The 24,578-nt window shown below is 37.2% G+C and overlaps 4 protein-coding genes across 4 annotated transcripts; 3 read left to right on the forward strand and 1 right to left on the reverse strand.

Moving 5' to 3' along the window:
* Window positions 1-1,053: 1,053 nt before the first annotated feature.
* LOC106142292 (cyclic nucleotide-gated cation channel alpha-3-like) lies at window positions 1,054-2,561 on the reverse strand. The gene is made up of 3 exons (XM_013344008.2): window positions 2,320-2,561; window positions 1,709-1,882; window positions 1,054-1,158 (listed from the first exon to the last, which is right to left on the reverse strand). Exons 1-3 carry the CDS (start codon window positions 2,509-2,511, stop codon window positions 1,054-1,056), a joined length of 471 nt encoding a protein of 156 aa, XP_013199462.2. The 5' UTR covers window positions 2,512-2,561.
* Window positions 2,562-4,287: 1,726 nt separating this feature from the next.
* LOC106142293 (potassium/sodium hyperpolarization-activated cyclic nucleotide-gated channel 1-like) lies at window positions 4,288-7,982 on the forward strand. Its single transcript, XM_060953824.1, has 4 exons — window positions 4,288-4,576; window positions 4,882-5,936; window positions 6,495-6,668; window positions 7,845-7,982. The coding sequence occupies exons 1-4, from the start codon at window positions 4,288-4,290 to the stop codon at window positions 7,965-7,967; spliced, it is 1,641 nt and encodes a 546-aa protein (XP_060809807.1). The 3' UTR covers window positions 7,968-7,982.
* A 2,370-nt stretch (window positions 7,983-10,352) lies between these two features.
* LOC132903940 (uncharacterized) lies at window positions 10,353-11,262 on the forward strand. Its single transcript, XM_060953538.1, has 2 exons — window positions 10,353-10,707; window positions 10,982-11,262. The coding sequence occupies exons 1-2, from the start codon at window positions 10,475-10,477 to the stop codon at window positions 11,079-11,081; spliced, it is 333 nt and encodes a 110-aa protein (XP_060809521.1). The 5' UTR covers window positions 10,353-10,474; the 3' UTR covers window positions 11,082-11,262.
* Window positions 11,263-20,246: 8,984 nt separating this feature from the next.
* Window positions 20,247-22,644, forward strand: LOC106142308 (uncharacterized). Its single transcript, XM_013344026.2, has 2 exons — window positions 20,247-20,472; window positions 20,787-22,644. Exons 1-2 carry the CDS (start codon window positions 20,340-20,342, stop codon window positions 21,197-21,199), a joined length of 546 nt encoding a protein of 181 aa, XP_013199480.1. The 5' UTR covers window positions 20,247-20,339; the 3' UTR covers window positions 21,200-22,644.
* Window positions 22,645-24,578: the final 1,934 nt, after the last annotated feature.

Here is a 24,578-nt window from a genome sequence, read left to right on the forward strand (position 1 = left end):
TCAGAAACGATGATGACAGACTATCTTCAGGTTAAACAAAATGATGGAAAGACATTAAATAAATGACCACCTTAATTTGGCTCGCAAAAAATTGACCCGTGCTTTAAAAGAGCATTTCTTTTTTCTTAAATCACGGGTCAATTTAAATGATGTTATTTCGCGATTTTGTGCCAGAAATGGAAAAGAAAATGGGTTTGATCAAGGATGAATAGGAACGGTCAAAGAGAGTGGCCAGGGTTTAAATAGATAGGTATAACTACCCGACGTTGCCTTATTTTATTGCATCCTAATTGATGTGGTTTGAAATCAGAAATAAAGCTCGAAGCATCGCACGCCCTGAATTATTGTTGGTTAGAAAAATATATCGTTTCGATTTAATGATAGTTTAATTATAATATGTAACATGCCTCCTTTCTATCATTGTAATAAATGGTGTTACGTGTAGTGACTGTATAGTTTTATTTCCTAATCCAAATATAACCTCACCGTATCCTTCGATATTCCACTTCACACTATGCACACGCAGCTTATATATAATTTGTTCCCTTTAGGCCCCTAGGTAGTGAGGTACCCCTAAATCTAATCCAGGGTCATGGTCAAAAGCCGCGCACCCAGGATTCTTCTCTAAAGAGTTGAGAATGTAAACGAGGATTCATGCTAGGAGGAAGGCAAAGACTATAGAAGTGTTTGTTTTGTATTTTTCTAACATTTCATTATTTCAGTATTAGACCATTTAGCAGTCTGTGTCCCAGAAAAAATTGGCTAACTAAAGCAAAAGTCTATTAAATGTTTGGAGTTATTAAACGTTTGTAGTGTTAACTATCTATATAAAGGCGAAGACAAATTTTGTTTAAAAATAAAACTTCAATTAAGTACCTACGAGTATTATAGAATAGACCTTCAGAGGTAATTTAGGCTATTTTTTATTGGGGTAGACATTCGTTCTACGGGAGAGCCGAAATGCCTGGGAAACGTCTAGTGTTATAATAAATACACAAATTATTCTACTAAACTATTTGAACATACATGATCAAATTGTAGTAGTTAATATTCTTAAACTTCTCTATATTCTTCGAAGATCTTGTCTCGCATCGCGTAAAAAAGGTCCGGATAACTTCTCATCAACTGCCTGAATCTAATTTTCTCCAAAAGCAGAACCTAGAAGAAATAAACAGTTCTTGAGTTTAAAAATTCTGGGTTCTTGTCCTAATCGCTTAACTATTAATTTTGCTAACAATTGGCCTGTAGCTTGAATGTCACTATTATCCCATGGAACTGTTGGAACAAATCGTTCCACTGGCCCCACTTCGGGACAACCCAATGGGACTAGTAAGACTAGTTTATCTTCATTGTTCCGAATCCTATGAGTGAACTTACCTTGATAAGTCAAAAGTCAGCTTAGCGCATAAACATACTCCCGAAGGTTTACGTCGTGATCTTAAGAATTGTTTTGCACAATTCTTAAGATCATGACATGTAAATGTTTTGCACAATTCTTAAGATCATGACATGTAAACCTTCGGGAGTCATTTTATGTATGTATGACGCAAAAGATAGGACGACGAAAATGGTGTATGTTCTAAATAGACGAGCTTCCACAAAAAGGCTGATAAATGTGGACAGTGGCAAGTGGGAAGCTAGTACTCTGAGAAAGCGGTTTAATATCAATATGAGACAATAGCTAGAAGGAAAAAAGAGCGTACGTTACCTTACATTTTGAAACCGCCACGAATGAGGACGTCCTGACTTCCTGGTCGGTCACCAGCGAGAGTTCCCCGAAGTAGTCGCCGTCGATCAGATGTCCCACTTCCACCTTCTGCGAGGTGTACACAGCCAGCACGCCGCTGTACACTATCATTAGACCTTCCCCTGGCAAACCGACCTAGGATTAAATTTACGAATGTTATTAAGATGTCTAATATTTCCTCTTTTTCTAACGTTGGTTTACCTCATATAAGAAAATAGAAGTTAAGATATATGATTAATACTGATCAAATATACGATCTTAAGAGTCATTTATTATTCTTCTATCATATATTGAACAAGATTCTGAAGTATAAAGTGATAACCAAAACAAATCCTGTTTTCTTGTTGCTTTCAATAACCGATAATAATATCATCGGTGAATGCTAACCTAGTCTTTGACACAATTAAACGTCATTATTGATACATACCTATATCGAAAATAGCAAAACTGAGGTGAAATCAAACCTTGGTACACACGCTTTTTAGAACGGACATCAAACACAATGTTTATTCTATTTAAAAATCCCATATAACTCATATTTTTTTACTTTGACATAAAAATTACTGACTCACATCAGCAATCAAGTCGTGCTCCAAGTAAATCAATTGCTTCTCCATAATCACTAGCTTCTCGATCAACTCTATTGGCCAATCGGTGAAATAAGGTATCCTATTAATCAGACGACTGTAGCTGTGCCAAAGGATTTCATGTTTCAACACCTCTGGCAGATGCCGGCTCAATTTCTTCTCTTCCATCAACGTCATTATCACTTCATTATAGTTATAATATTGATTTATCCTTGATCGGAACTCATCTGGCAACTGGCGAGACTTGACTAAATGCAATAAATAGTTTTTGCTTCTTTCCTTCTCATCATCAAAGTATCTCTTGCGGGTCATACAATTAACACCTTCGATGAATATCCAAACAAAACTAATGCTCTGTAACCCGTACGCAGCTAGTGTCAATAACGGATACATTGTATAAATATCATCTTTTAATTCATCAATTTTAAAACAAGGATTCATCAAAAAATGTAGTATTCTCCAAAATTGGTTATATGACACTATTGCATCCGAAAACATATTTGAATGTTTTATGTAAACCAAGTCTTTATAATAAGCATCCTCTCCGTTCCCCAGCGATTTGTTGGTCATAACCCTAACTAGGGATACTGTGTCACGAACGTGCAGAAACTGAATTACACTAAAGATTAAAATGACGACTAAACGAAGAAAATGAAAAAATATTTCCTTAGACTTTCTGAATCGGTTCCAGTATGACGATAGTTCGTATAGTCTGAAAAAACTGATAACTGTAGAGAAACTGATCACACAGTTGAAGTAATTTGATCTACAAATTGAACAGTTGATCTCTTTGCCGTATCGCAGGAACATGATGAACACAAAAGGTATAGCTGTCACAGAATGAAAGAACAGCTTGGTAGAGCAGTAATGTAGTAAAGCAAATTGTTTATCAAGTATAACTTTTCTGGTCACACTGTCAATAAATCCTGTTCGGGCGTTGATATACAAATCTAGGAGCATACATGCTTCAAACACTACAGAGAGGTAACAAATAGGTTTTGGCACTGTGGCTGCAATGAATGATGTCAGAGAAAAGACAGTAATTTTGTAAATCATCAAACCGTACAGCATAAATGCACTCCAGAAGGTTCTGAAACAATAAACCAATTTGTAGTAATGTATATGATATAAGTATTGGTACTAGTACTAAGGCAGACTAACGGAAGGACATAAAAAACTAGAAGCTACACTTTTAAATAAAAATTACGGTAGAAAATAATACATCTTCTTACGACCATTTTAAGAGAAAAAAAGAAGAAGAAGACACGACCCGTCATCTTTTCTGAATTAGGAAAAAGTGAATATTAATAGTATTCCAGATTATCCAAGCCTTTAAGTTGAACTTTCCTAGCAGTACAAATCATGCGTTACGCCCGACATATAATGCAAAATGCTCACCGAAATTTACTCAGAGGATGAATGCATCCAAGATATCTGTGGTAGTGGCGAGTGCGATCCATTCTCATACCATGAGTACTATGGTAACAATCACCTGCGCTCTCATTGGAATACGAGAGCAGAATGAGATCATACCAAAACCTCTTGAATTGATTCTTCCAGCCATCACCAGAAATTTCTGTGTCCAACACATCACGTTCTGTTAATATCAAACAAGCATGGTCGTAATAAGACTCGTGAAATTCATCTCTACGATTTCTAAACATCCTAACAATTATAACTTGTACGACTTTTTAATAACGTTATAACATCTTCTATTCTTTGATAATCAAACTGAGATCTCAAGTCATCATGTTTTTATTTGACATACCTCAAATTTCTTCATAATATATTTTGCATTTCTTCAGAGAAATTTTAATACCTACCTCTTCAGGGGGTAGTTTTAATGGAAACAATATTATCTCCATGGTTGTGAAGTATGAAAATAAAATTGATATTGATTCAGTCATATAGTCATTTATTTTTACCAATTTCTTCAAAACGAATTATTCCAAAATGAGTAGAAATGCTCGTAAATATAGATTTCATGAATCATATTACGATCACGCCTGTTTGATTGTCAGCGAGCGAGATGTTTTGGACATCGACATAAGAGGCATGAATTGGAGTGCTTCTTTGAGGAGACGGTGGCACGACTTGTTCCTGCTGTCCTATTCAGACGAAAGAGCAGGGGACTACTACAACAGTACCCATGCTATGAGAATGAACCGCATGATACATTTCCGAAGGCATCGAGGGTGCATACATCCATTGAGCAAATTCCGGTTAGTTTTTCTTCGCACACGTATATTCAATTACAATGAATAGTTAATAGATAAAGTGGTTCATGGTTATCATTTAGGGAGTATGATGTTGTGGGGCTAATCGAAATGGAGGTTCTCTGCTTAGTAAAACGGAAAATTTAAGTGTATAATGGAGTGGTTATTTATCCTGACTATGAAATTCAACAGAATAATCTTTGTTCAATTGCGTTTCCCATTCAAGAGCTGTAATTTTTTTGTTTCAGAAATTTTTGGGACATAATTTTTCTAAGTATCATTATACTGCACCAAATTCTTATATATATCGCGACATCCATTCTTTTTCTAGATTTTCCCAAAATAATATTTTATCTCGCCATGTTGCTCGAACTGTTTGTAATTCTGGATATATACATCAACGCTCGAACTGGTTTCAAACATAATGTTTGCAAGAAGATAGTCCTTGATGGATATCACGTGTTATTAAACTACTGCTCCACCAAGCTATTCTTCCACAGCTTGTCTGCCATACCTCTTGTTTTCATCATGTTCTTGCGGTACGGCAAAAACATAAACTGTGCGCTCTGCAAGGCCAATTATTTCAACTGTGTTATAAATTTTCTCACAATTATCAACTTATTCAGAGTGTATGAACTATCCTCATACTGGAAGCGAGATAGGATGTCTTATTACGAAACTATGTGTTTTCATTTCATACGAATAGGAGTCATCATTTGCCTAGCGATTTCTCAGTTTCTGCACTACAGCGACATTATATGTCTTATCCAAGTCATGAAAACCTCCGCTGTCTCGACGCCGACTCACAACTCATCTTTCTTCGACGCTTTATTCAGCTTTATATATGTAGAAAAGGTGAATTTTACTAACATGATGTATATAAATGCTCATTTTTGGAGAATAATGAATTTCTTGGCACGACCGAGTTTCAGCTTGACATTAAAAACTACAAATTACAAATACGCTGTTATATATCCGCATCCATTGATGAAGTTTACAGCTTACACGTTGATTTTAATTAGCACCGTGTGGTTGGCGTTCGAAATGTTCTGTTGTATTACTCGTGAGAACTATTTCGATGATGAGGTCTATAAAAATGAGCAATATTTGTCAAATTTGATACAAGCAAAGCAGCTGTCCGAAGATATACGTGCGCAAATAAAAGACTACTTTAACTTTATTCCGGCAAAAATAAAACTGATGGAACAAAAAAACAGCTTGAACCTATCGTTGCCAACTGTTTTGAAAGATGAAATAAGATGGCAGAGCTTCAGCCGGTACGTGTTACGGATACCTTACTTCAGCGACTGGCCGAAGGAAGTCATTGAAAAGTTAGTTCGTTTGATAACTGAACAAATCTACCTGAAGAACGATTTGATTGCAGAGGTAAATATGTTATTTTAAAAGAGCAATTTGCCGTGTGGTACCATGCACTTCACCAGTCTTGAAAAGACTGAATGGCCACGTTCATCTATTTGGCTTAATGATAGAATTGAGATTCAAATAGTGACAGGTTGTTAGCCCATCGCCTAAAAAAGAATCCCAAGTTTGTAAGCCTATCCCTTAGTCGCCTTTTACGACATCCATGGGAAAGAGATGGAGTGGTCCTATTCTTTTTTATATTGGTGCCGGAAATCACAAATAACGTGTGAACAGGATACAAACAAACTTACTGCCACATTTGCAATATTTAATATTACTTACTAAGGGATAGGCTTACAAACTTGGGATTCCTTTTTTAGGCGATGGGCGAGCAACCTGTCAACCTGTCTGTCTATTTGAATCTCAATTCTATCATTAAGCCAAATAGCTGAACGTGGCGTATCAGTAGTCTTATCAAGACTGTTTCCTTTGACTATCCCACAAAGGATATAGACGTGACCATATGTATGTAGATAATATTACTTGGGATGTATGGATAAGAGTTTCATTTCCACCCATCAGGTGGGGGTGCCAGCCGACGGTCTGATGATACTGTATGCTGGTGTACTGGCAGTGTACTCTCTTCAGAACGAGGAAGTGGGCCACCTCATCGACGGTGACTATTTCGGAGAACTGTCGCTCGTGACTGACAGAGAGATCAAGACTTCACACGTCATAGCGGTCTCCGACTGCAAGGTTATATTTGGATAGTTTACGAATGCCCAGTGGCGTAACTACAGAGTGGCAAGTCGGCAAAATGCCACGGGCCCCCAGCCGGAAGGGGCCCCCGGTCAGAGGAGGATCCCAACTCCCAACATTTCTTATTTATCATACATGTTTAGTAAAAAAAAGTTTTAGTCTTTGATTTATTTTTGTTACCTACTAAGATTCCTACACAAGTAAAAAAAATATTAAAAATTCAAAGCTTTTGTAAAAAAAGGGTTGTAACCCAGTTTTAGAACGTACATATCCGATGAATTTGCCACGGGCCACGAATGGTATAGTTACGCCACTGCGAATGCCGTGTGGTTTTACGCACTTTAGAATAAGTGCCACTTCATTTCCATCGTCACGTCGGGGTCACCAATGTAGCGGGAGCGATGATTCGGCTCGACCGCCACCATAGGGAAGATCTTCCGCCAGGCTAGGTGTTATGGCTGGGGAACCGCGCGACAGACGATGTTGTGTCGGAGGTGGTAGCTCCAATCCGTGAAATCTTTGCTTGCGCGATTTAGGTTTTTCGCTGTTAACGACTGATAGCGTCGCGTGATTCTATTTTTTATTTTTGTGACTAGTGGCGTATAGCTTTCGCCACACCATGGATATTAAAAACGGCAACTAAGTACATAGGTATGTATATCTGGTGCAGATTCCTCCTTAAGGTTAGGTTCCCCTGCAATGGTTCCAAGTGACAAAATCAGGGTCATCCAATGCAGGATCACGATCAGAAGGCACAGCCCGGGTAATGTAACTGGTATTCCCTTGGTTATCTCTTACGACATCCATGGGAAAGAGTGGTTCTATTCTTTTTTCTATTGGTACCGGGAACCACACATACATGTACCTATTTATTTTCTAATTTTCAAAATATACATACATATAATTACGTCTATATCACTTGCGGGGTAGATAGAGCCAAAAGTCTTGAAAAAACTGATAGGCCACGTTTAGCTATTTGGCTTTAAGATAGAATTGAGATTCAAATAGTGACAGGTTGCTAGCCCATCGCCTTAAAGAAGAATACCAAGTTTATAAGCCTATCCCTTAGTCGCCTTTCACTACATCCATGGGAAAGAGATGGAGTGGTTGTATTCTTATTTATTCATTAGTGCTATAGTGCTAGTGGTATAATATACGAAATTCTTGTTTCAGATCCTGGTCGTAGAAAAGATTTCCTTCAGGCATATGATGAGGGATTATCCGAAGCTTTTTTATTCCTTGCGATTAAAACTGAAGAGGAAGTATAATGCTTGGCCTGTCGCCAGATTGAGCTAATAAATCTTTTATGCGTACTAAATTAAAATTATAAATCTTGATATTAGACTTTATCTTGTTGTACTTACGCCTTAATCTTAAAATTCTCGTGTCACAATGTTCGTTCCCGTACCTACTCCTCCGAAACTATAACTGGCCAAATTTTAAAACCTTATTTTAAAATGTAGGTAAATAACCTACAGCAGGTTGACAAAGCAGATATACAAGGAGAGTGTGGAGGGAAAGGTCGGAGTGGGAAGACCTAGACGAACGTATCTTGATCAAATTAAGGACATCCTGGTAAAGGGTTAGGTCAAAAGTACCCGAAACCGCCGAGCTTGCATGAAGAGCGTTATGAATGTGGATGAAGCGAAGGAAGTATACAGAGCTCGTGGCAAGTGGAAAGAGGTAGTCTCTGCCTACCCCTCCGGGAAAGAGGCGTGGTTTTATGTATGTATGTAAATAACCTACAGACGATCTAAAATTAAAACTTTGAGCTTCCACTAAGAGCAACACGGGATTCTGCTCCAAGGCGGGGAAGCCCTGATTGACATCTCTAGTTTTTTAATAATATCTTAATGAGTTTTAAAATCGGTTGTTATGAAAAGCAATAACTAATCTTGTTCTTGCGCAGGCTACAATTTCCAAAAATCTGATAAATCAATCGACGTAATATTTTCTTAAATCTTACTAGCTGTCCCGGAAAACGCCGATTCTTAGACCAACCTACTCAACATACATATTATCACGTCTATATCCCGTGCGGAGTAGACAGAGCCAACAGTCTTGAAATGACAAAGAATTAATAAGTATTATTTATTACCACAGGCATCTGAACTTGTATGGATGTTTGTTACTCTTTCACGCAAAAACTAATGAACCGATTACGATGAAATTTGGTATGTAGCTGAAGACCCAGAATATTATATAGGCTACTTTTTATCCCGGAGTTCCCGCGGGATTGATTCCACGCGGACGAAGTCGCGGACGGCCTCTAGTTTTATATATAGGTTTTACGAGAATTTTATATATAATAGATTATTTCGTTTACATAAATTCAGATAGTACTTAAGTAATTAATTTTCAATAATAACTCCTTTGTTACGAACATAAAGGATAAAAGGAGTGGATTAATGACAGAACAAAACAACATCATACGTAATCATGTCAAAAAAAGCATTAAACGTTCGTTGTTGTAAATTATATTTTTCGCTAAGTTTTGTCATTTATGGCAGTCAGCCTGTGCAGAAATTTCACAGAACCGTCTTGGTACCTACGCTGATAGGCAAGATATCTGAGGAACATAATGTAAAGCAATATTTCGTCCGTCGAGCCTAGGACCTAGGACCTACCTACCTGTCAGCAAAAAAATGTGGTTTCTAGATGTCATTGAACAGAAGATATAAGAAATATCTCAAGTATTTGAAGTAGACGTGAGGCAGGCGACCACTGCCACAGTACTCACGGCATGGGGTTGATGACACGCATGAGTACTGTGGTAGTAGCCGCTTGTTCCATCATCAGGGTTGCCATCTGCTTCATCATCAAGGCGAAACATCATCAGAGTACCTACCAGCATACTCTATCAGGCATCACACTGGACTATACCAGAGTAACAGTTTCGATAAAGTTTATTTACGAGTAGTAGGTAAGGTAAGTAGGTATCAAGTTTGATTTTAACCGATAAATTTTATAAAGAGTTCCTTCCAGTTCGGAAGACCGTTTAGTGGGTCAGATTGATATCTCTATTACAAGTATGACCACTTCCCTTGAAAAATGAAACAATAATTGCTAGGTCTATTCAGAAGATTCGCTTAAGAGAAGTGACCTGCAAATTATAGCACTCTATAATATTTTTGTTTTCTATATAATCATAATAAGCCAGCAGAGAAACTTTATTCCGGACCCAAGGCTCCCCTGGAGGATACCCCTGTATTATAAAAATTGATTTAGCTATGGTTTTGATTTCAATGAAAACGTGTTCATTTCCTTCTTCTTTCCCACCGTTTACTGTCTGTCGGCTACAAGTTATTTTTATATACCTAGGTAGTTTCTGCCTTTACAAGTGGCTAACGAAAAATCTCCATGTATTATTTCTTTCCTTCCTTTGATCTCAGCAATGCAAGATTCTTTCTTTCTTTCTTTTCTATATTATGGCTTCCACCGGACTTTCGGTGATTCTGCCAATGTCATGGTTTGAAGAGACACGAAGTTACAAAAATGGACGGTATACAATCTGAAAGGAGAAGGTTAACAAATGTACAAACACAAAAAGACAAACACAACAAGTAGGTATTGTTAGTAAAAGAGAAGACAAGTTAATGATTATAATGTGTAGTGAGTGTGTAAGGTATAAAAGTTGTGCAAAACAAGGGATATACTTAATAGGGAGATTTCGGAAGTTAAAAAAATAAATAAATTTGTAATGGGAACTATAGTTTTAGGTTATTTTTAGTTATGAACTTTGCAATTATATAACAGAACCGAGTGTGGACAAGAGAAAGAAATGAATTAGTGTCTAAATTTAGATGGGGAATGTTAGACGGAATTATGTTACGAAGATGGACCACAAGTTTGGGGCAGTTGAAAATTATGTGATTAAGACTACCTTCATCCAGGCCACATTCACAGATAGAAGTATCTCTAATTCGGAGTTTATGGAGGAAGACAGGGATACATACATGGCCAAGTCGCATTCGGATAATAACCGACGTTACCCACTTCTCCAAGTTTCGATGCCGGAAGAACCAAGGGACTTTGGGTAAGTTTGGTTGGATATTTCCATACCAGACACCTTTTTGCTGACGAGAATGTTGCCATTGTCTATTCCAATTAGTCATTAATTGTGGTTTAGCCAGAAGTCTAAGGTCTCGAGAGTAATGAAATTTGTGGCAGTCAGAACCTGAAGTAGAAGCTTGTTTAGCCCACATATCTACTGTTTCATTACCCTTGATTCCTGAATGGCTTGGAATCCAAGCAATAACTACATTAATACTGGAAGACTGACATTTATATAAGGTTTCTCTTATTTTCAGGGTAATTGGAAAGTTATCCTTTGCATGGAAGGGTCGTTTCAAAATATCTTGGAGGCAGCTCAAAGAGTCTGAGAGGATAAGTGATTTGTCCAAATTGTGAGATAAAACAAATTGAACAGCTTCAAAGAGAGCAATGGATTCTCCAGTAAATATAGAGGATTGTGAAAGATATTTAAAACTTAGTAAAAGATTGAATTTAGGTATCCAAACTGCTGCACCAACATTAGAGTCCTGAGATAATTTGGAAGCATCCGTAAAAATGAGGGTCCAATCAGACCATTTCTCACAAATGTTGAATATCCTATCAGCACCAGGAAGATTCTTGGATAGTCCTATGTTTAGAAGAACATTAGGTTGGAAGATGAGAGGGTGGAAGTCAATATCAAAGATAGGATTTTTGGAGAATTGGGCAACTGGGTGGGGAAGGTTATCTATTTTATCGAAGCTTTTAACCAAAGGGGGGTGATCTTTGTTAACCCAATAAGAAGAGGTATGACAATAGTCTGATAGAGAGTTAAGTATTTCTAATAAGGGATGAGAAAATAATTGGATTGTTTTGTAAAGAAATCTATCAGCTAAAAATTGTCTCCTTAATACAAGAGGAGGATCCAAACATTCAACCTGAAGGGCATTTGTTGGAGAAGATTTCATAGCACCGGTTATAATTCTGAGACATTTATGTTGAATTTTGTCTAATTTCGCCAAAGCTAATTTGTTGCATGGTTCTAATAAGAAGGCACCGTAGTCAAAATGGCTACGTACAAGGGCATTATAAATTAATTTTTGACTATAGGGGTGGGAGCCCCAGCGGACCCCAGAGAGAGACCTCATGACATTAACTCCCTTTTCAGCTTTTTGGACAACATGGTTTAAGTGAGTAACACCTGTTAGTTTGGAGTCTAAGGTAATTCCTAAAAATTTACAACTGTCTTTTTGAGGGATAGTTTCATTATTAATCGAAATAGTTAATAGGGGCAAAGATCTCTTCCGAGTAAAGACGACACAGTTTGATTTAAGCGGGGAGATAGATAATCCATGGTCTTCTAACCAGGTGTTGAGGTAAAAAAGAGCTGAATTTAAACGACGGCTAATGTCATCAAAGGAGTCCGAAGAAGCGAAAAGAACTATATCATCAGCATATTGAAGAATATTGCAAAAGCAATTGACAGACTGATCTAGGTCAGAAGTATATAAATTATACAATATGGGACTAAGTACAGAGCCCTGTGGAAGACCCTTCCAAACAGAGCGAGGGGGAAGAAGAGAACCCTGCAAACGGACAATTATGTGACGATCCATGAGTATATTACACATGATATTAATCAGCCTCACTGGAATACTCAGCTTATGCAATTTTTGCCTGAGAATAGGAAGTTGAACGTTATCATATGCTGAAGTTATGTCAAGAAAAACGCCTACCACATGTTCGTTTTTAGAGAATGCCACTCTTATATGGGAGACCAGGATGCTCAGGCTGTCCAGAGTTCCCATACCTCTTCTAAAGCCAAATTGAGTATTTGGAAGTATGCCCTTTGATTCAATAAACCATTCTAATCGATTTTTGATGAGGTGTTCCATAATTTTATGTATTACCGATGAGAGGGCAATGGGTCTATAGCTGAGGGGGTCTAGAGGGTTCCTCCCTGGTTTAAGAATGGGAATAATAATTTGGTTCTTCCATGATTCTGGGACAGACCCAGACAGGAAGATATGATTTAAAATGGACAGGAGGTATAATTTGGAAGGAAGAGGAGCGTTGGTAATGAAAGAAAAGGGAATGCCGTCAATACCAGGGGAGGAATCCTTGAGACCGTCCAGAGCGGATAATAATTCTTGGAGGGAGAAGGGATCATCTAGGATGGTTGGGGAAGGACAGTTATATGAGGAGTATGGAAGTTCGTCCAAAGCAGGAGCGGTTAGAGGGGAAAGTCTATTTATAAAATCATTGAGCCAAGGTGAAGTGTCATTAGAAGAGGAGTCTTGATAAGCTGTGGCTCTTCTAAAAGATTTAATTTTCTTCCAGACACTTGAAAGAGAGGATTTGGGGGAAATGGACTCACAAAAGGACTTCCAGCCAAGGTGTTTTTTTTGGGACAATAGACGCTTAGTCTGTGCCATTGTTTTACGAACAAGTAGATAATTTGTCAAGGTGGGGTCACTATTAAAATCTTTCTCAGCTTTGTTTCTTTTCCTGATAAATTCGGAGCATTCAGAGTCCCACCATGGAGGGGAGGGAATTTTGTTGTGTGAAGCATTTTTAATTGGGATTGATTCATCTGCAGCAGAAATAACAGCAGATATGAACTCTTCATACACCTGTAAAAAGTTTTGGCTAGAGGGAGAGGGAAGGGAGGAAGTAAGAACCTTGAGGCAAGTTGAGAACTTGTCCCAGTCTGCCTTTTCGGTTTTGTATTTAAGAAGAGGAGGAAGGGGCGAAACCTTGGAAATGGATTTAATTAGTGTGGTAAGGACTGGAAAATGATCACTACCATAAGAAGTAGGTAAGACCCGCCAAAGCAATAGAGGAGCAAGTTGGGGGGATGTTAGGGTAAGGTCTGGGATACTGGCATTTTGGGACGGAGGAGACCGGCGGGTGATAGAGCCATCATTTAAAGTGCAAAGGTTTATGTTGTCAAGAAGATCAAGAAAGACAGGAAAAATTGAATCGTCAAAGGGGCAGCCCCAGAGGGTGCTACGTATGTTAAAGTCACCTAATATGATAAGGGGAGTAGGGATAGAAGATAGAATAGACTGTAGTTCCAGGACAATAGAGTGGTGAGGGTGAGGGAGGTAAACAGAAACAAAGGATATTTCTAAGGCTCTCACAGCAACAACATGGAAGGAAGAGCTGTGAGGGGGAATAGGAACTTGAGTGAAGGTGATGGATTGAGAGACTAACAAAGCGCAGCCTGCCCAACCATCATCTCTATCATCTCGAAAACAAGAGTAGTGTGGGATATGGAAGTGAGACGTGCGTTTAAGGCACGTTTCAGCAATGGCAACTATAATGGGATTGTATCTATTGATTAAGAAGACTAAATCAGGTTTCTTTTTGGATACACTCCTAGTATTCCACTGAAGAAGAACTTGGTCCATTATGTTTGGAAAGGATGGGAACGATTATTTGTTGAAGACGAGAAATGGTATTGGGCGGTAACATATCAACATCTCGTGATAAAAATTGGATAAGGGCGTCTGCTAAAATCTCAAATAGGTTATCATTTGGAGATAAAGCAGTGGAAGGGTCCTGGTGTTGGCAAGAACACGCACAACCATTGGGAAGGGAAGATTTTGGAGTTGCGGTAATTTCTCTGAGAGCCTGAATGTCATAAGACTTACCAAGCTCTGGTCTGGTTTTAGGGGAAATTGTAATCGTTTTTTTGTAAGAGGAAGACAGATTGGGGGCTGAAGAGCGGGGAGGGTTTGGTGGGCGTTGTGGAGAGGAGACTGGAGATTGGGAGGAGTAGAATTGGGAGGAAGCAGGGGTATCTGCAGCAGCAACTTGTGAAAAAGAACGTTTTTGAGGAATTTTCATTGCTGCCTCAGAGTAACTAATGTTATCGTTTGCCATGATAACTTTTATTTGTTTCTGCCTAATATGTTCGGGGCAGGATGGGTCAGTAGCAAGATGGGAATTCCCGCAGAATAAACATAATAAAGGAACATCTGAGGAGCATGAATCACCTGAGTGTTGGAATTGGCCACACCTATAGCAGCGTGGTTTGGAGCGGCACTGTTTGCTGATATGACCAAATTTACAGCAGTTCCTACATTGGATTGTGGGGAGGAGGTAGACTGATACAGGGAGAGAGGTATGGAAACAAAAAACTCTTTCCGGGAGGACATGTCCACGGAAAGTAAGGACAACAGTAGTGGTTGGGAACCAGGAAACGGAGGAGTCAGGTTTCTTTGATTTGGAGTTAAGACGTCTGGCCATTACTACCTGACCACAGTTGGGCGGAACAGAAATATTATTAATTAATTCTTCAAGAGTCCAGTCCGTAGGGATATCTCTAACAACTCCCATGCGAGAGATATTGAATCTCGGGACAGACGCAGTATATTTATTATTTGGGAGTAAAGGATTTTCTAAAAAAGAATTGGCAGAGTCCCTATCTGTAAATTCGATTGAAATTTTGTTCCTGCCCATGAGTTTAAGTCCCCCAGATTTGATACCACTGACAGAATTTTGATGCAGAAATTGAGCAAATTTAAGCAGTGTTAAACCTTCATGGTTTCAATATCAATAACGAACACCCTGGCCATTGTATATTGTGTCATGTAGATTAAAAATAAGAACTACTGTTTATTCTCTTCTGTCATCTGCTCTGTCATATCTTATGTGTATTTAAGATTTTATCTAAATAAAATAAACTAACGTACTCACTGCACTCTCTGCTTTCACTTATTCTAATAGGTTATGGGACATCCAATTTGTAAGGTACGTGAAAATTGAATAATGAGTAATGTGGATAAAAATCTTCTCAATATGACAGCGCCAAGTTCGTCAACTACATTCAAGAAGTTGACGGGGAGTAATTTCCCTAACTGGGCATTCAGTATAGAATGCATGTTGATAGATCAAGATCTCTGGGATGTCGTCATCAAAGAAGTTGATACTTCTGATCCTGAGGTAAAGCGCAAAGATGCGAAAGCGAAAGCAAAAATTTGCCTTACATGTGACGAATCGGTGTATCCCATAATAAAATCTGCGAAAACGGCTTATGAAACATTTAACCGTTTGAAAAAGGCATATGCAGATAGTGGTCTCACAAGAAGACTAACCCTTATGAAAAAACTGTTGTCTAATGAGTTCAACAAGCCAGGAGGTATGCAAAATTATGTTAACTCTAGTCTTGCTATACAACAAGAACTGGTAGCAATAGGAGCAGGCGTAGACGATGAATTCTTAGCAATTATATTGCTTGCTGGATTACCAGAACGGTACCACTCGTTAGTTATGGCCTTAGAGCATGCTAATACTAAGCTGACGACGGAAAATGTGGTGGCAGCACTCTTAAAGGAGGACATACGTACTTCTCCAGCAGCAGTACCTACAAGCACTGTGGATGCAGCGCTACACAGCAAGGACAAGAAAAAGAAGTTCTGCAAGTACTGCAAGAAGTCAGGGCATTTGGTTTCGGAGTGTAGAAATAAAAGCAAAAAGAATAATTCGGCAACAAACAGTTCAAATTTTATTTCACAAGATTGTTCAAATTACACTTCAAAACTTACACTTTCATCTTGTTTCACTAATGCTCTTCCCACAGATTCACAAGATTGGTACATAGATTCTGGAGCGTCCTCCCATATGTCCAATAGAAAAGATTGGTTTGTGAATATGCATCGCCACATTTCACCAATTATAGTTGCAAATAAGGAGCAGCTATTAAGTCAAGGCAAAGGTGATGTAAGCTGCCAAGTTTCCGATAGCGTAAGTAACATTAGCGATGTTTTGTACATTCCTGGTCTAGCTACAAATTTGCTATCCGTTAGCAATATGGTTAAAAAGGGTTTCGATATTTTATTTACAAATAATGGGGCACAAATAATTCAGAGAGGCGGATGTCAAGTGACAGGAAATGTCATTGCAACAGGGTCGTATCATAAAGGTATGTATAGACTCGATACAAAAAGTTCGCATGTTTTTTATACACCTACCAAGGAGTCTGCTATGCTTTGGCATAGACGACTTGGTCATCTTAATCAGAAAAGTATGCATATCTTGAAAAAGAAGTGTACAGGAATAGATTATTCTGGTTTGTATAATAAAACGTGTATTCCGTGTTTACAAGGAAAACTTGCGAAAAAACCTTTTCCAAAGAAGTCTAAGAGCAAATCAAGCAAAGTCTTGCAGTTAATTCATTCGGACTTATGTGGACCTATGAGTACGCACTCATGGGGTGGGGCTCTTTACTTACTTACTTTTACAGACGATTTTAGTCGCAAAACTTTTGGATATCTTTTAAAATCAAAGGCTGATGTTTTTACAAAGTTTGTAGAGTTTAAGCATTTAGTAGAAAATCAAACTGGTGAGCGAGTAAAAGTTCTGCGTTCAGATAACGGTCGCGAATACGTTAATAAGGAGATGACGGCTTTTCTGAAGGAGAACGGTATAATTCACCAAACAACGATACCGTACACTCCTCAACAGAACGGTATCTCAGAGCGTGCTAACAGGACTATAATCGAGAAAGCTAGATCAATGCTTAAAGACTCCAAACTACCTTTAGCATATTGGGGTGAAGCTGTCAATACAGCAATATATTTAAAGAATCGTGTTCCTACGCAATCTTTAAATAACAACATTCCAGAAGAACTATGGACTAAACGGAAGGTAGATCTTTCTCATCTCAAAGTGTTTGGATGCGTAGCCCATGTTCTCGTGCCTAAAGAAAAGCGTACAAAGCTGGAATCAAAAACCCAATCATGCATTTTCGTAGGATATTGTGCGGAAAGTAAAGGATATCGCCTTATAAATCCAAAGAATCCGCGCGTTATAATAAGTGCGAGAGATGGTGTCTTCTTGGAAGACAAAATGTACAACGATGAAGAGTTACCTACTTCACAAGCAGAAGATGTTCTTGTTCCTTTAGTTGACGAGCAACTACCTTTTGTTGACCAACATCCAGTTTTAGAGGAAGAACTTCAGCCAGTTAGTTCAGAAACTCCACAGCTGTCATCATCAGAGTACACGGAAGAAATTGTTACTCCTGTAAATTCTTCTCCTGAGTCTGATGATCAAGTTCCTGAGTCAATTAGGAGGTATTCTACTCGGTCAAGACGTCCTCCTGAGAGATTCAGTGAAAATTTATATCTGACATCTGAAGAAGAACCAGAATGTTATAAGGAAGTTACTGAACACCCATGCAAAGAAAAATGGTTAGAAGCCATGAAGGCTGAATATGATTCTTTGACAAAACATGGGACATGGATTCTCGTCGACAGGCCTGTTGGTAGAAAAACAACAAAATGCAAATGGGTCTTCAAAATTAAAAAGGACACAAGTGGTAACGTTACTAAATACAAAGCAAGGTTAGTTGCTAAAGGCTTTACACAGGTAGCAGGGGTAGATTATGGCGAAACATTTTCTCCTGTAGCCCGATTATCATCAGTTCGTCTTTTAATAGCTTTTGCTGCACATCATGGACTGAAAGTTGATCACTTAGATGTGGAAACAGCTTTTCTTAATGGTGATCTTGAAGAAGAAATTTATATGGAGCAACCTGACGGATTCTCCAATAATCCTAAGGAAAAAGTGTGTCTTCTCAAGAAAGCCATTTACGGTCTTAAACAGGCTCCACGACAGTGGAACATAAAAGTCTGTGAAGCAATGCGTAAAATGTCGCTTACACAAACAGCAAATGAACATTGCCTTTACTACAAGCGTGATGGTAATGATCTCCTTTTGATAGCTGTATTTGTTGATGATTTTTTCATTGTAAGTACTAATGATAATCTCAAATATTGTTTTCAAAATGAACTTAAGAAACAATTTATTATAAAAGATCTTGGTAATCTAAAAGATTGTCTTGGTATGAGAGTTATACAAGAAAAAGGCTCTATAACTTTAGATCAAACCAAATATATTGAAAAGCTTTTAGAAAAATATAATATGACTGAAGCAATTTCTGTCGCAACACCACTTGAACCAGGTGTAAAACTAACTTTACCTGAAAAAGAGGAAGAAAAAGTTGAAGTTCCCTTTCAAGAACTTATCGGCTCTTTAATGTACATTGCCATATGTACGAGACCTGATATAGCTCACTCAGTCTCATACCTTTCCCAGTTCAATGCACATTACGGGGGGGTACACTGGAAGGCCGCTAAACGTATTCTTCGATATTTGAAAGGTACTAAAAATCTAAAACTTAGTTATAAGAAGACAGACACTTTTTATCCTGTTTGTTATGTAGATGCAGACTATGGAAACAATCTTGTGGATCGTAGGTCATTTACAGGTTACGTTTTTTTGATGAGTGGAGGTCCTATTTCATGGGAAGCTCGCAAGCAGCGTACAATAGCGCTTTCCACAACAGAAGCTGAATATATGGCTCTGGCGGATGCTTGCAAAGAAGCTATTTATCTCAAAACTCTCATAACTGATGTCTTTGCCATCCATACTCATCCCATAGTCATTCATACAGACAATCAAAGTTCCATTAAATTAGCTCATAACAACACATATCATGCACGCACAAAACATATCGACATTAAACACCACTTTATTCGAGACGCAATATCACGGCATGAGTTCGAACTTAAATTTGTTCCAACCCAATCAATGATTGCCGACATTTTAACCAAACCGTTGCCGAAGCCTAAACACATAAAATGTTCTAATTCTTTAGGTTTAGGTTAGAGTGTTAATTGTGTTTCTATTATATATTGTTTTGGTGTTATTTTGTTATTGATGTGTGTACTGTAAAGATTTATTTTTTAAACTTTGATATTGTCTTTAACTATTTTATATATGTTTGTTTAATATACAGGATGTTCGCATTGCGGGGGGGTGTTAAACCTTCATGGTTTCAATATCAATAACGAACACCCTGGCCATTGTATATTGTGTCATGTAGATTAAAAATAAGAACTACTGTTTATTCTCTTCTGTCATCTGCTCTGTCATATCTTATGTGTATTTAAGATTTTATCTAAATAAAATAAACTAACGTACTCACTGCACTCTCTGCTTTCACTTATTCTAATAAGCAGCTTAATAGATAGACCCGCAGAAGGATCGGGTTCCATCCTCGTAACATATACGATAAACGGAGCATCGTCTTCGTCGGTATATTTAATGATAGAGTCCGGTTCAAAACCCGGACGATGAAAAACAGATTGGATTGAGTCCGATGGGGGAGAAGTTTTTTTTGGTTCCGATTCTATTGCAGATTCGGCAGGTCGCTTAGAAGGGCGAGGCGTAGAGGATTTCTTCCTGAAAGAAGAACTCGTACCTCCCCAGTCTGGGGGGCCTTCTTCGTCACCCAACTCCATCACGGAGTGATGGAGTAGGTGCGAATTACAACTAAATAACTTACTTACCTTATTGTGTTCTGTATCCACAACCGAGTAAAGGATGAAATGGGAAGAGAACAAATAAGGAAAACAATAAATATCGCGATTTGACGAAAATACGTGTGTCAACCAACGAGATGACTGGCAGAATCAATGCAAGATTAAAAAAAAAAATTGTTCTATTCTATTATGTGCAAGATTAAAAAAAATTGTTCTATTGACAATCAAATGTCATTGTCAATATTCTAGGAGTTGTAAATTCTTTCTTTTCTTGTTAGCTTGTTTGTACCAAGGTATTTAGCGGCCATTGATTGTTATTTTGTTACTTTTGTGTCCGAAAATGCCTAAAAACATAACAACTGAAGTGCGTGACATAATATTACGGGTTAAAGAATTTATGGACGAGGAAAAACGCATGCAAGTGCCAATAATCCCGCTCAGCAAAGTGTACTTACGTGTTTCAGCAGCTACAGGTCAGTTTATCTAATAAAATGTATTTATTTAGATTATTTATGCCATAAGTTTAAGATTAAAAGAAGCATTTGATTGTGCTTTTCACTTAGAAACACTAATATTGGAAGAAATCCGTCCCACAAAAGTGCTTTGGAATTTTAATTTACTTAAAAAAAAAGCTTCCGAGAAAAGATTTTTATTTAGGTATCTAAAACTTAGAATTGGAAGACAAATTTAACAAAGAGGTTTGACTTATTTCTTACGTATCACAAACGAAACAATTATTATTTAAAAGTAAATTTCTGTAGGTCTTAATTAATACCACTTTTTCTAGGAGTCTCTGAAAGGACAGTATTGAATATAGTCAAGGAAGCTCGCCTGGTTGAACAAGGTCTATTGGATCCAGAGTCACTGAAAAAAGGCCCCAAGAAAAGAGTACGAACTAAAGGCAAAATTGAAGTGGATGAATATGACTTGCAAGTGATCAGACGAAAAATACACGAATTCTACGCATTTAAAAAAGAAGTGCCTACCATAAACAAGTTGCTACAAATTCTAAAGGAGGAGATTAATTTCAAAGGTTCTAGAGAGACGTTGCGCAAGATTCTACGGAAAAATGGCTTCCAGTTTAGAAAAACTAAGAATACTAAAGAGAAAGAAGCTGTCCCTGAACCAACACAGCCTGTGCCTCCGATGGTAGCTCCCTACATTCACTCTATGTTTAGTCACAAAAACATACAATCCTAGACTTTGTAGTTAAGTGTAATAAGTATAATTTTTCTAAGACTGGAATGTCTGTAGATAACGGTTTAGCATTGAGCCCATCATATCATGTTGGGTAGCCGTTACATGGACAGACGGACATATGCTAGATATCCATAAACTTTGGTTACTAGCTTATAGCTGCTAACTTTTAGGTTATTATTCACATGCAAAGAAAAGTTGGTATGTCAGCAATGACTGAATTGTCATCTAAAATAATCCACATTATTTGTGCACTGTATTGTTGAGTATATTTTATAAAGGCTGTCTGCGAACTTATGTCTACCATGTCTGTAAACTTTTAGCGTTTATGATAAGAATATATTTTAATTTTATACAATTAACCTCTGAGATACTGAACCCGGGATTCGAGCCTATTTACACCCGCATCTGCTTTGGGAAATCAATTTTTTGAGTGAGAAAGGAATATTTCCAAACGTATATTAATGCATTTAATACTCAAGATAAAAAAACGTGGCCGGTAGAGCGAGCACTGAGCAGTTCTTAAGCAGTTGAGGCCAGTGCATGGATCAGTACTTAGGACGCTGAAAAGTTAAGCAGCCAAATGCAAGTTTCTACTTATTTGATAAACTTTAGTTATGTCATGTGAAACTATGTTGTTCTTTAAACATTATGAAAATACCATTAAAATTGTTTGTAAAAGGCAACTTACTCACCTGTACACTGCCAACAGTAAGCAAAACTTTATGGCTAAAGGTGGCCATTATCTTTTGTCTCAAGTCTTAGTAGAAATGTGAACATGTCTCAAGTCTTATAGTTATAGTATTTGCTGCGATGACACTATCCAGACTTCAACCCAATAAGAACTTTGGTGAGCATTGCGAGTATAATAATAGCTCTTGATCATTGCAGTTTACCAGTGACCAAGTGCACCTCTAAAGGACACCTACCTTCTTTAGAACAATCTGCCTGTACTCTGCTATGTCCATTTATCACTGTCTTTAGCGAATTTTCAATATTATTTAAAATGAAATATATAATTTAAAAACTGTACGTTGGAAATATTGAGTGAAGCAAGTGAGGTCTGCATATCACATGAAGTGAAAAAAAAATATTTTCGTATGTATGTTTGTAACCCAATAAGTTTAGACCCACTGGTCTGATTTTGATTAAACCAATAAGGCATGCAAGATCTGTCATCCTAATGTCAGATTAAATTTCTAATTTTTAAGTCCGTGGGAAAACAAAATCGATTAAGTAGCACACAATTGTGAATATCTCGCGAACTTGTGACCTCACAAATTCGCGGGGAGGGACTAGTTACAGGTCAGATTGCAGATATTATACACAGATGTCTGAGAAAATCAGGGTGATACATTTGGGAACAGTCAATACTAACTTGCATGTTGAACCATTTTATTAGCAGTCGGGCTTATCTGTTTCCTGACTGGACTGTAGTGTCTTCCTTACTACTTACATACCTGTGTAAGTTCTGTAAAAAATAGGTATTTACCTATGTAACAGTTTATAATATTTGATTGTACGAGTATATCGTAACAATAATAGGATACCAATATCAGTAACTGTTCCTTTGAAAGAAATTTCCTTTTTGTATCTAGCCGTAGACGTGTCCCTAAGTGTTTTAAAGTGTAAGATTCAAATTCCGAATTTGTGTTTTGAAATGAAATACTCGTAGTAAGTTATCTACGTTATTCCCATACATCAGGGCTGTGCCTGGGACGTTCGAGTCTCATACTGAGTAAAAAAAATTTGGATTGATTCCTGCTAAAGATATTAGTACGAACGTGTGTATTCAAATCCATAGATAATGTATGCAACAATATTTAGGGCCCTGGGCGAGCCTCGTTCCTGCCACGGCTATGATGTATTTTTTAGGTATAATTATAATTTTATTCTGATCTAATAATGTAACAATGAATTTTAATCCCTTTTTTAGGCGATAGGCTAGCTATTTTTCAATTCTATCATTATATAGCTGAACTTGGCGCGTTCAGTCTTTTTGGGACTGTTGGCTCTGCCTGCCCCGTAAGGGATAAAGAAGTTATTATATTTATGTACCTATATATCTAATAACAGAAGACCATCAGAATACGGCGCAGTGCTGTCCTCATTTAAAATAATATTATCTAGTAACTTAATGTAGCACATAATATTTCTTTGTTTTTAATTAAATTATTTATTTCAAATGAGAGCAGAACTGCGCATTTGAAAATGATATAAGTCTCAAATCTCATGATTATTTCTATGATCAATTTATACTATATAGCAAGATGCGTGGCAGAAAATATAAAAATAATTATATACATAAATTAACTGTGTGTAAATTTAGATTTTTTTTATACTATTGCTTGTTAGACCTATCAAGTATACCGCCAATAGAATTTATGCGCTTTGACAGTTTGTCATTTACATGTATTGCACTTTTTTGTAATGCAGAATTTAATCGTAATTTTATGTCAGATTTTGACTAATCTAAGATCAACGTTATCGTAACGCCAATAGAATTTACAGCGCTTTATCAAGCGTCATTTTGTATGGGTTGTTTTTTTTTAAGGAGGATTTAATCGTCATTTTAGCTCAGATACAGAATAATCTGAGTTAGATTAACATGAGCGTAACGTATAACGCCAATAGAATTAGGTAACAGCGGTTTGACATTTGTCATTTAGTATAGAACGATTTTTTGTAAAGGTGGATTTAATTGTAAATTTTAGGTCAGGTAAGACATAATTTAAAAAAAATACCCTATTGGATAAATATGCTATGACGTTTCGCTATCAAATGATAATGGAAGGCATTTCTTTTAATGTTTATAAGGAATAAACATAGATTTTATCGGGAATACAGTATTCGTATAAGTATAATGTAGTTAATCAGGGCCGTGGCCGTGTCTTTTTTAAATATTTTAAGAATTATCTTGATATTTTATATGCGAATACCTTAATTTTGTAAAAAGAAAAAACATTTTTTTTTTTACTGTATCTTCAATCATTGTTTTTAAAATTGTATACAGTAGTTCGCCAGAATATGTAACAAGTAGCAATAGTTAAAGTTCAAATAGAGAAATGGCAATGAATATTACTTTTGTTTTATTGAAATTTTAATTTTTTCACTTTATTTTGTAACGCCCTCCATGAAATTTTATTCGCTGACATGATTTCTTTTAGTATTTGTCCCTCATAGTAATTATTTTGATAAACAAATAAAGTTAAAAACTAATGTAAAATACTTGTTAAATTATTTAGAGACAGTAAGCCAACGAGGCAATTAAATCATGTCAATGTGTCTTGGTACTTTAATATTTAATAAATTGAAGGTAGGGTGCCACAAAACCAATGCAGGCTATTCAGACCAGAGGGGCATTGTTGGTCAGGTCAAAAAT

Source organism: Amyelois transitella, chromosome Z (assembly GCF_032362555.1).
Source record: "Amyelois transitella isolate CPQ chromosome Z, ilAmyTran1.1, whole genome shotgun sequence".
NCBI classification, from domain to species: Eukaryota; Metazoa; Arthropoda; class Insecta; order Lepidoptera; family Pyralidae; genus Amyelois; species Amyelois transitella.

Excerpts from the sequence above, each read along its gene's own strand:
- LOC106142292 (XM_013344008.2), bottom strand. The coding sequence starts at position 2,511 with ATGACGTTGATGGAAGAGAAGAAATTGAGCCGGCATCTGCCAGAGGTG. Across the intron at positions 1,883-2,319 it reads AGCACGACTTGATTGCTGAT|GTCGGTTTGCCAGGGGAAGG; the intron begins GTGAGTCAGTAA and ends ATTTAATCCTAG. Across the intron at positions 1,159-1,708 it reads TGGCGGTTTCAAAATGTAAG|GTTCTGCTTTTGGAGAAAAT; the intron begins GTAACGTACGCT and ends TATTTCTTCTAG.
- LOC106142293 (XM_060953824.1), top strand. The coding sequence starts at position 4,288 with ATGAGTAGAAATGCTCGTAAATATAGATTTCATGAATCATATTACGAT. Across the intron at positions 4,577-4,881 it reads GTTAGTTTTTCTTCGCACAC|ATTTTCCCAAAATAATATTT; the intron begins GTATATTCAATT and ends TTCTTTTTCTAG. Across the intron at positions 6,669-7,844 it reads TAGCGGTCTCCGACTGCAAG|ATCCTGGTCGTAGAAAAGAT; the intron begins GTTATATTTGGA and ends TTCTTGTTTCAG.
- LOC132903940 (XM_060953538.1), top strand. The coding sequence starts at position 10,475 with ATGGGGAATGTTAGACGGAATTATGTTACGAAGATGGACCACAAGTTT. Across the intron at positions 10,708-10,981 it reads GAAGAACCAAGGGACTTTGG|GGTAATTGGAAAGTTATCCT; the intron begins GTAAGTTTGGTT and ends TCTTATTTTCAG.
- LOC106142308 (XM_013344026.2), top strand. The coding sequence starts at position 20,340 with ATGCCTAAAAACATAACAACTGAAGTGCGTGACATAATATTACGGGTT. Across the intron at positions 20,473-20,786 it reads ACGTGTTTCAGCAGCTACAG|GAGTCTCTGAAAGGACAGTA; the intron begins GTCAGTTTATCT and ends CACTTTTTCTAG.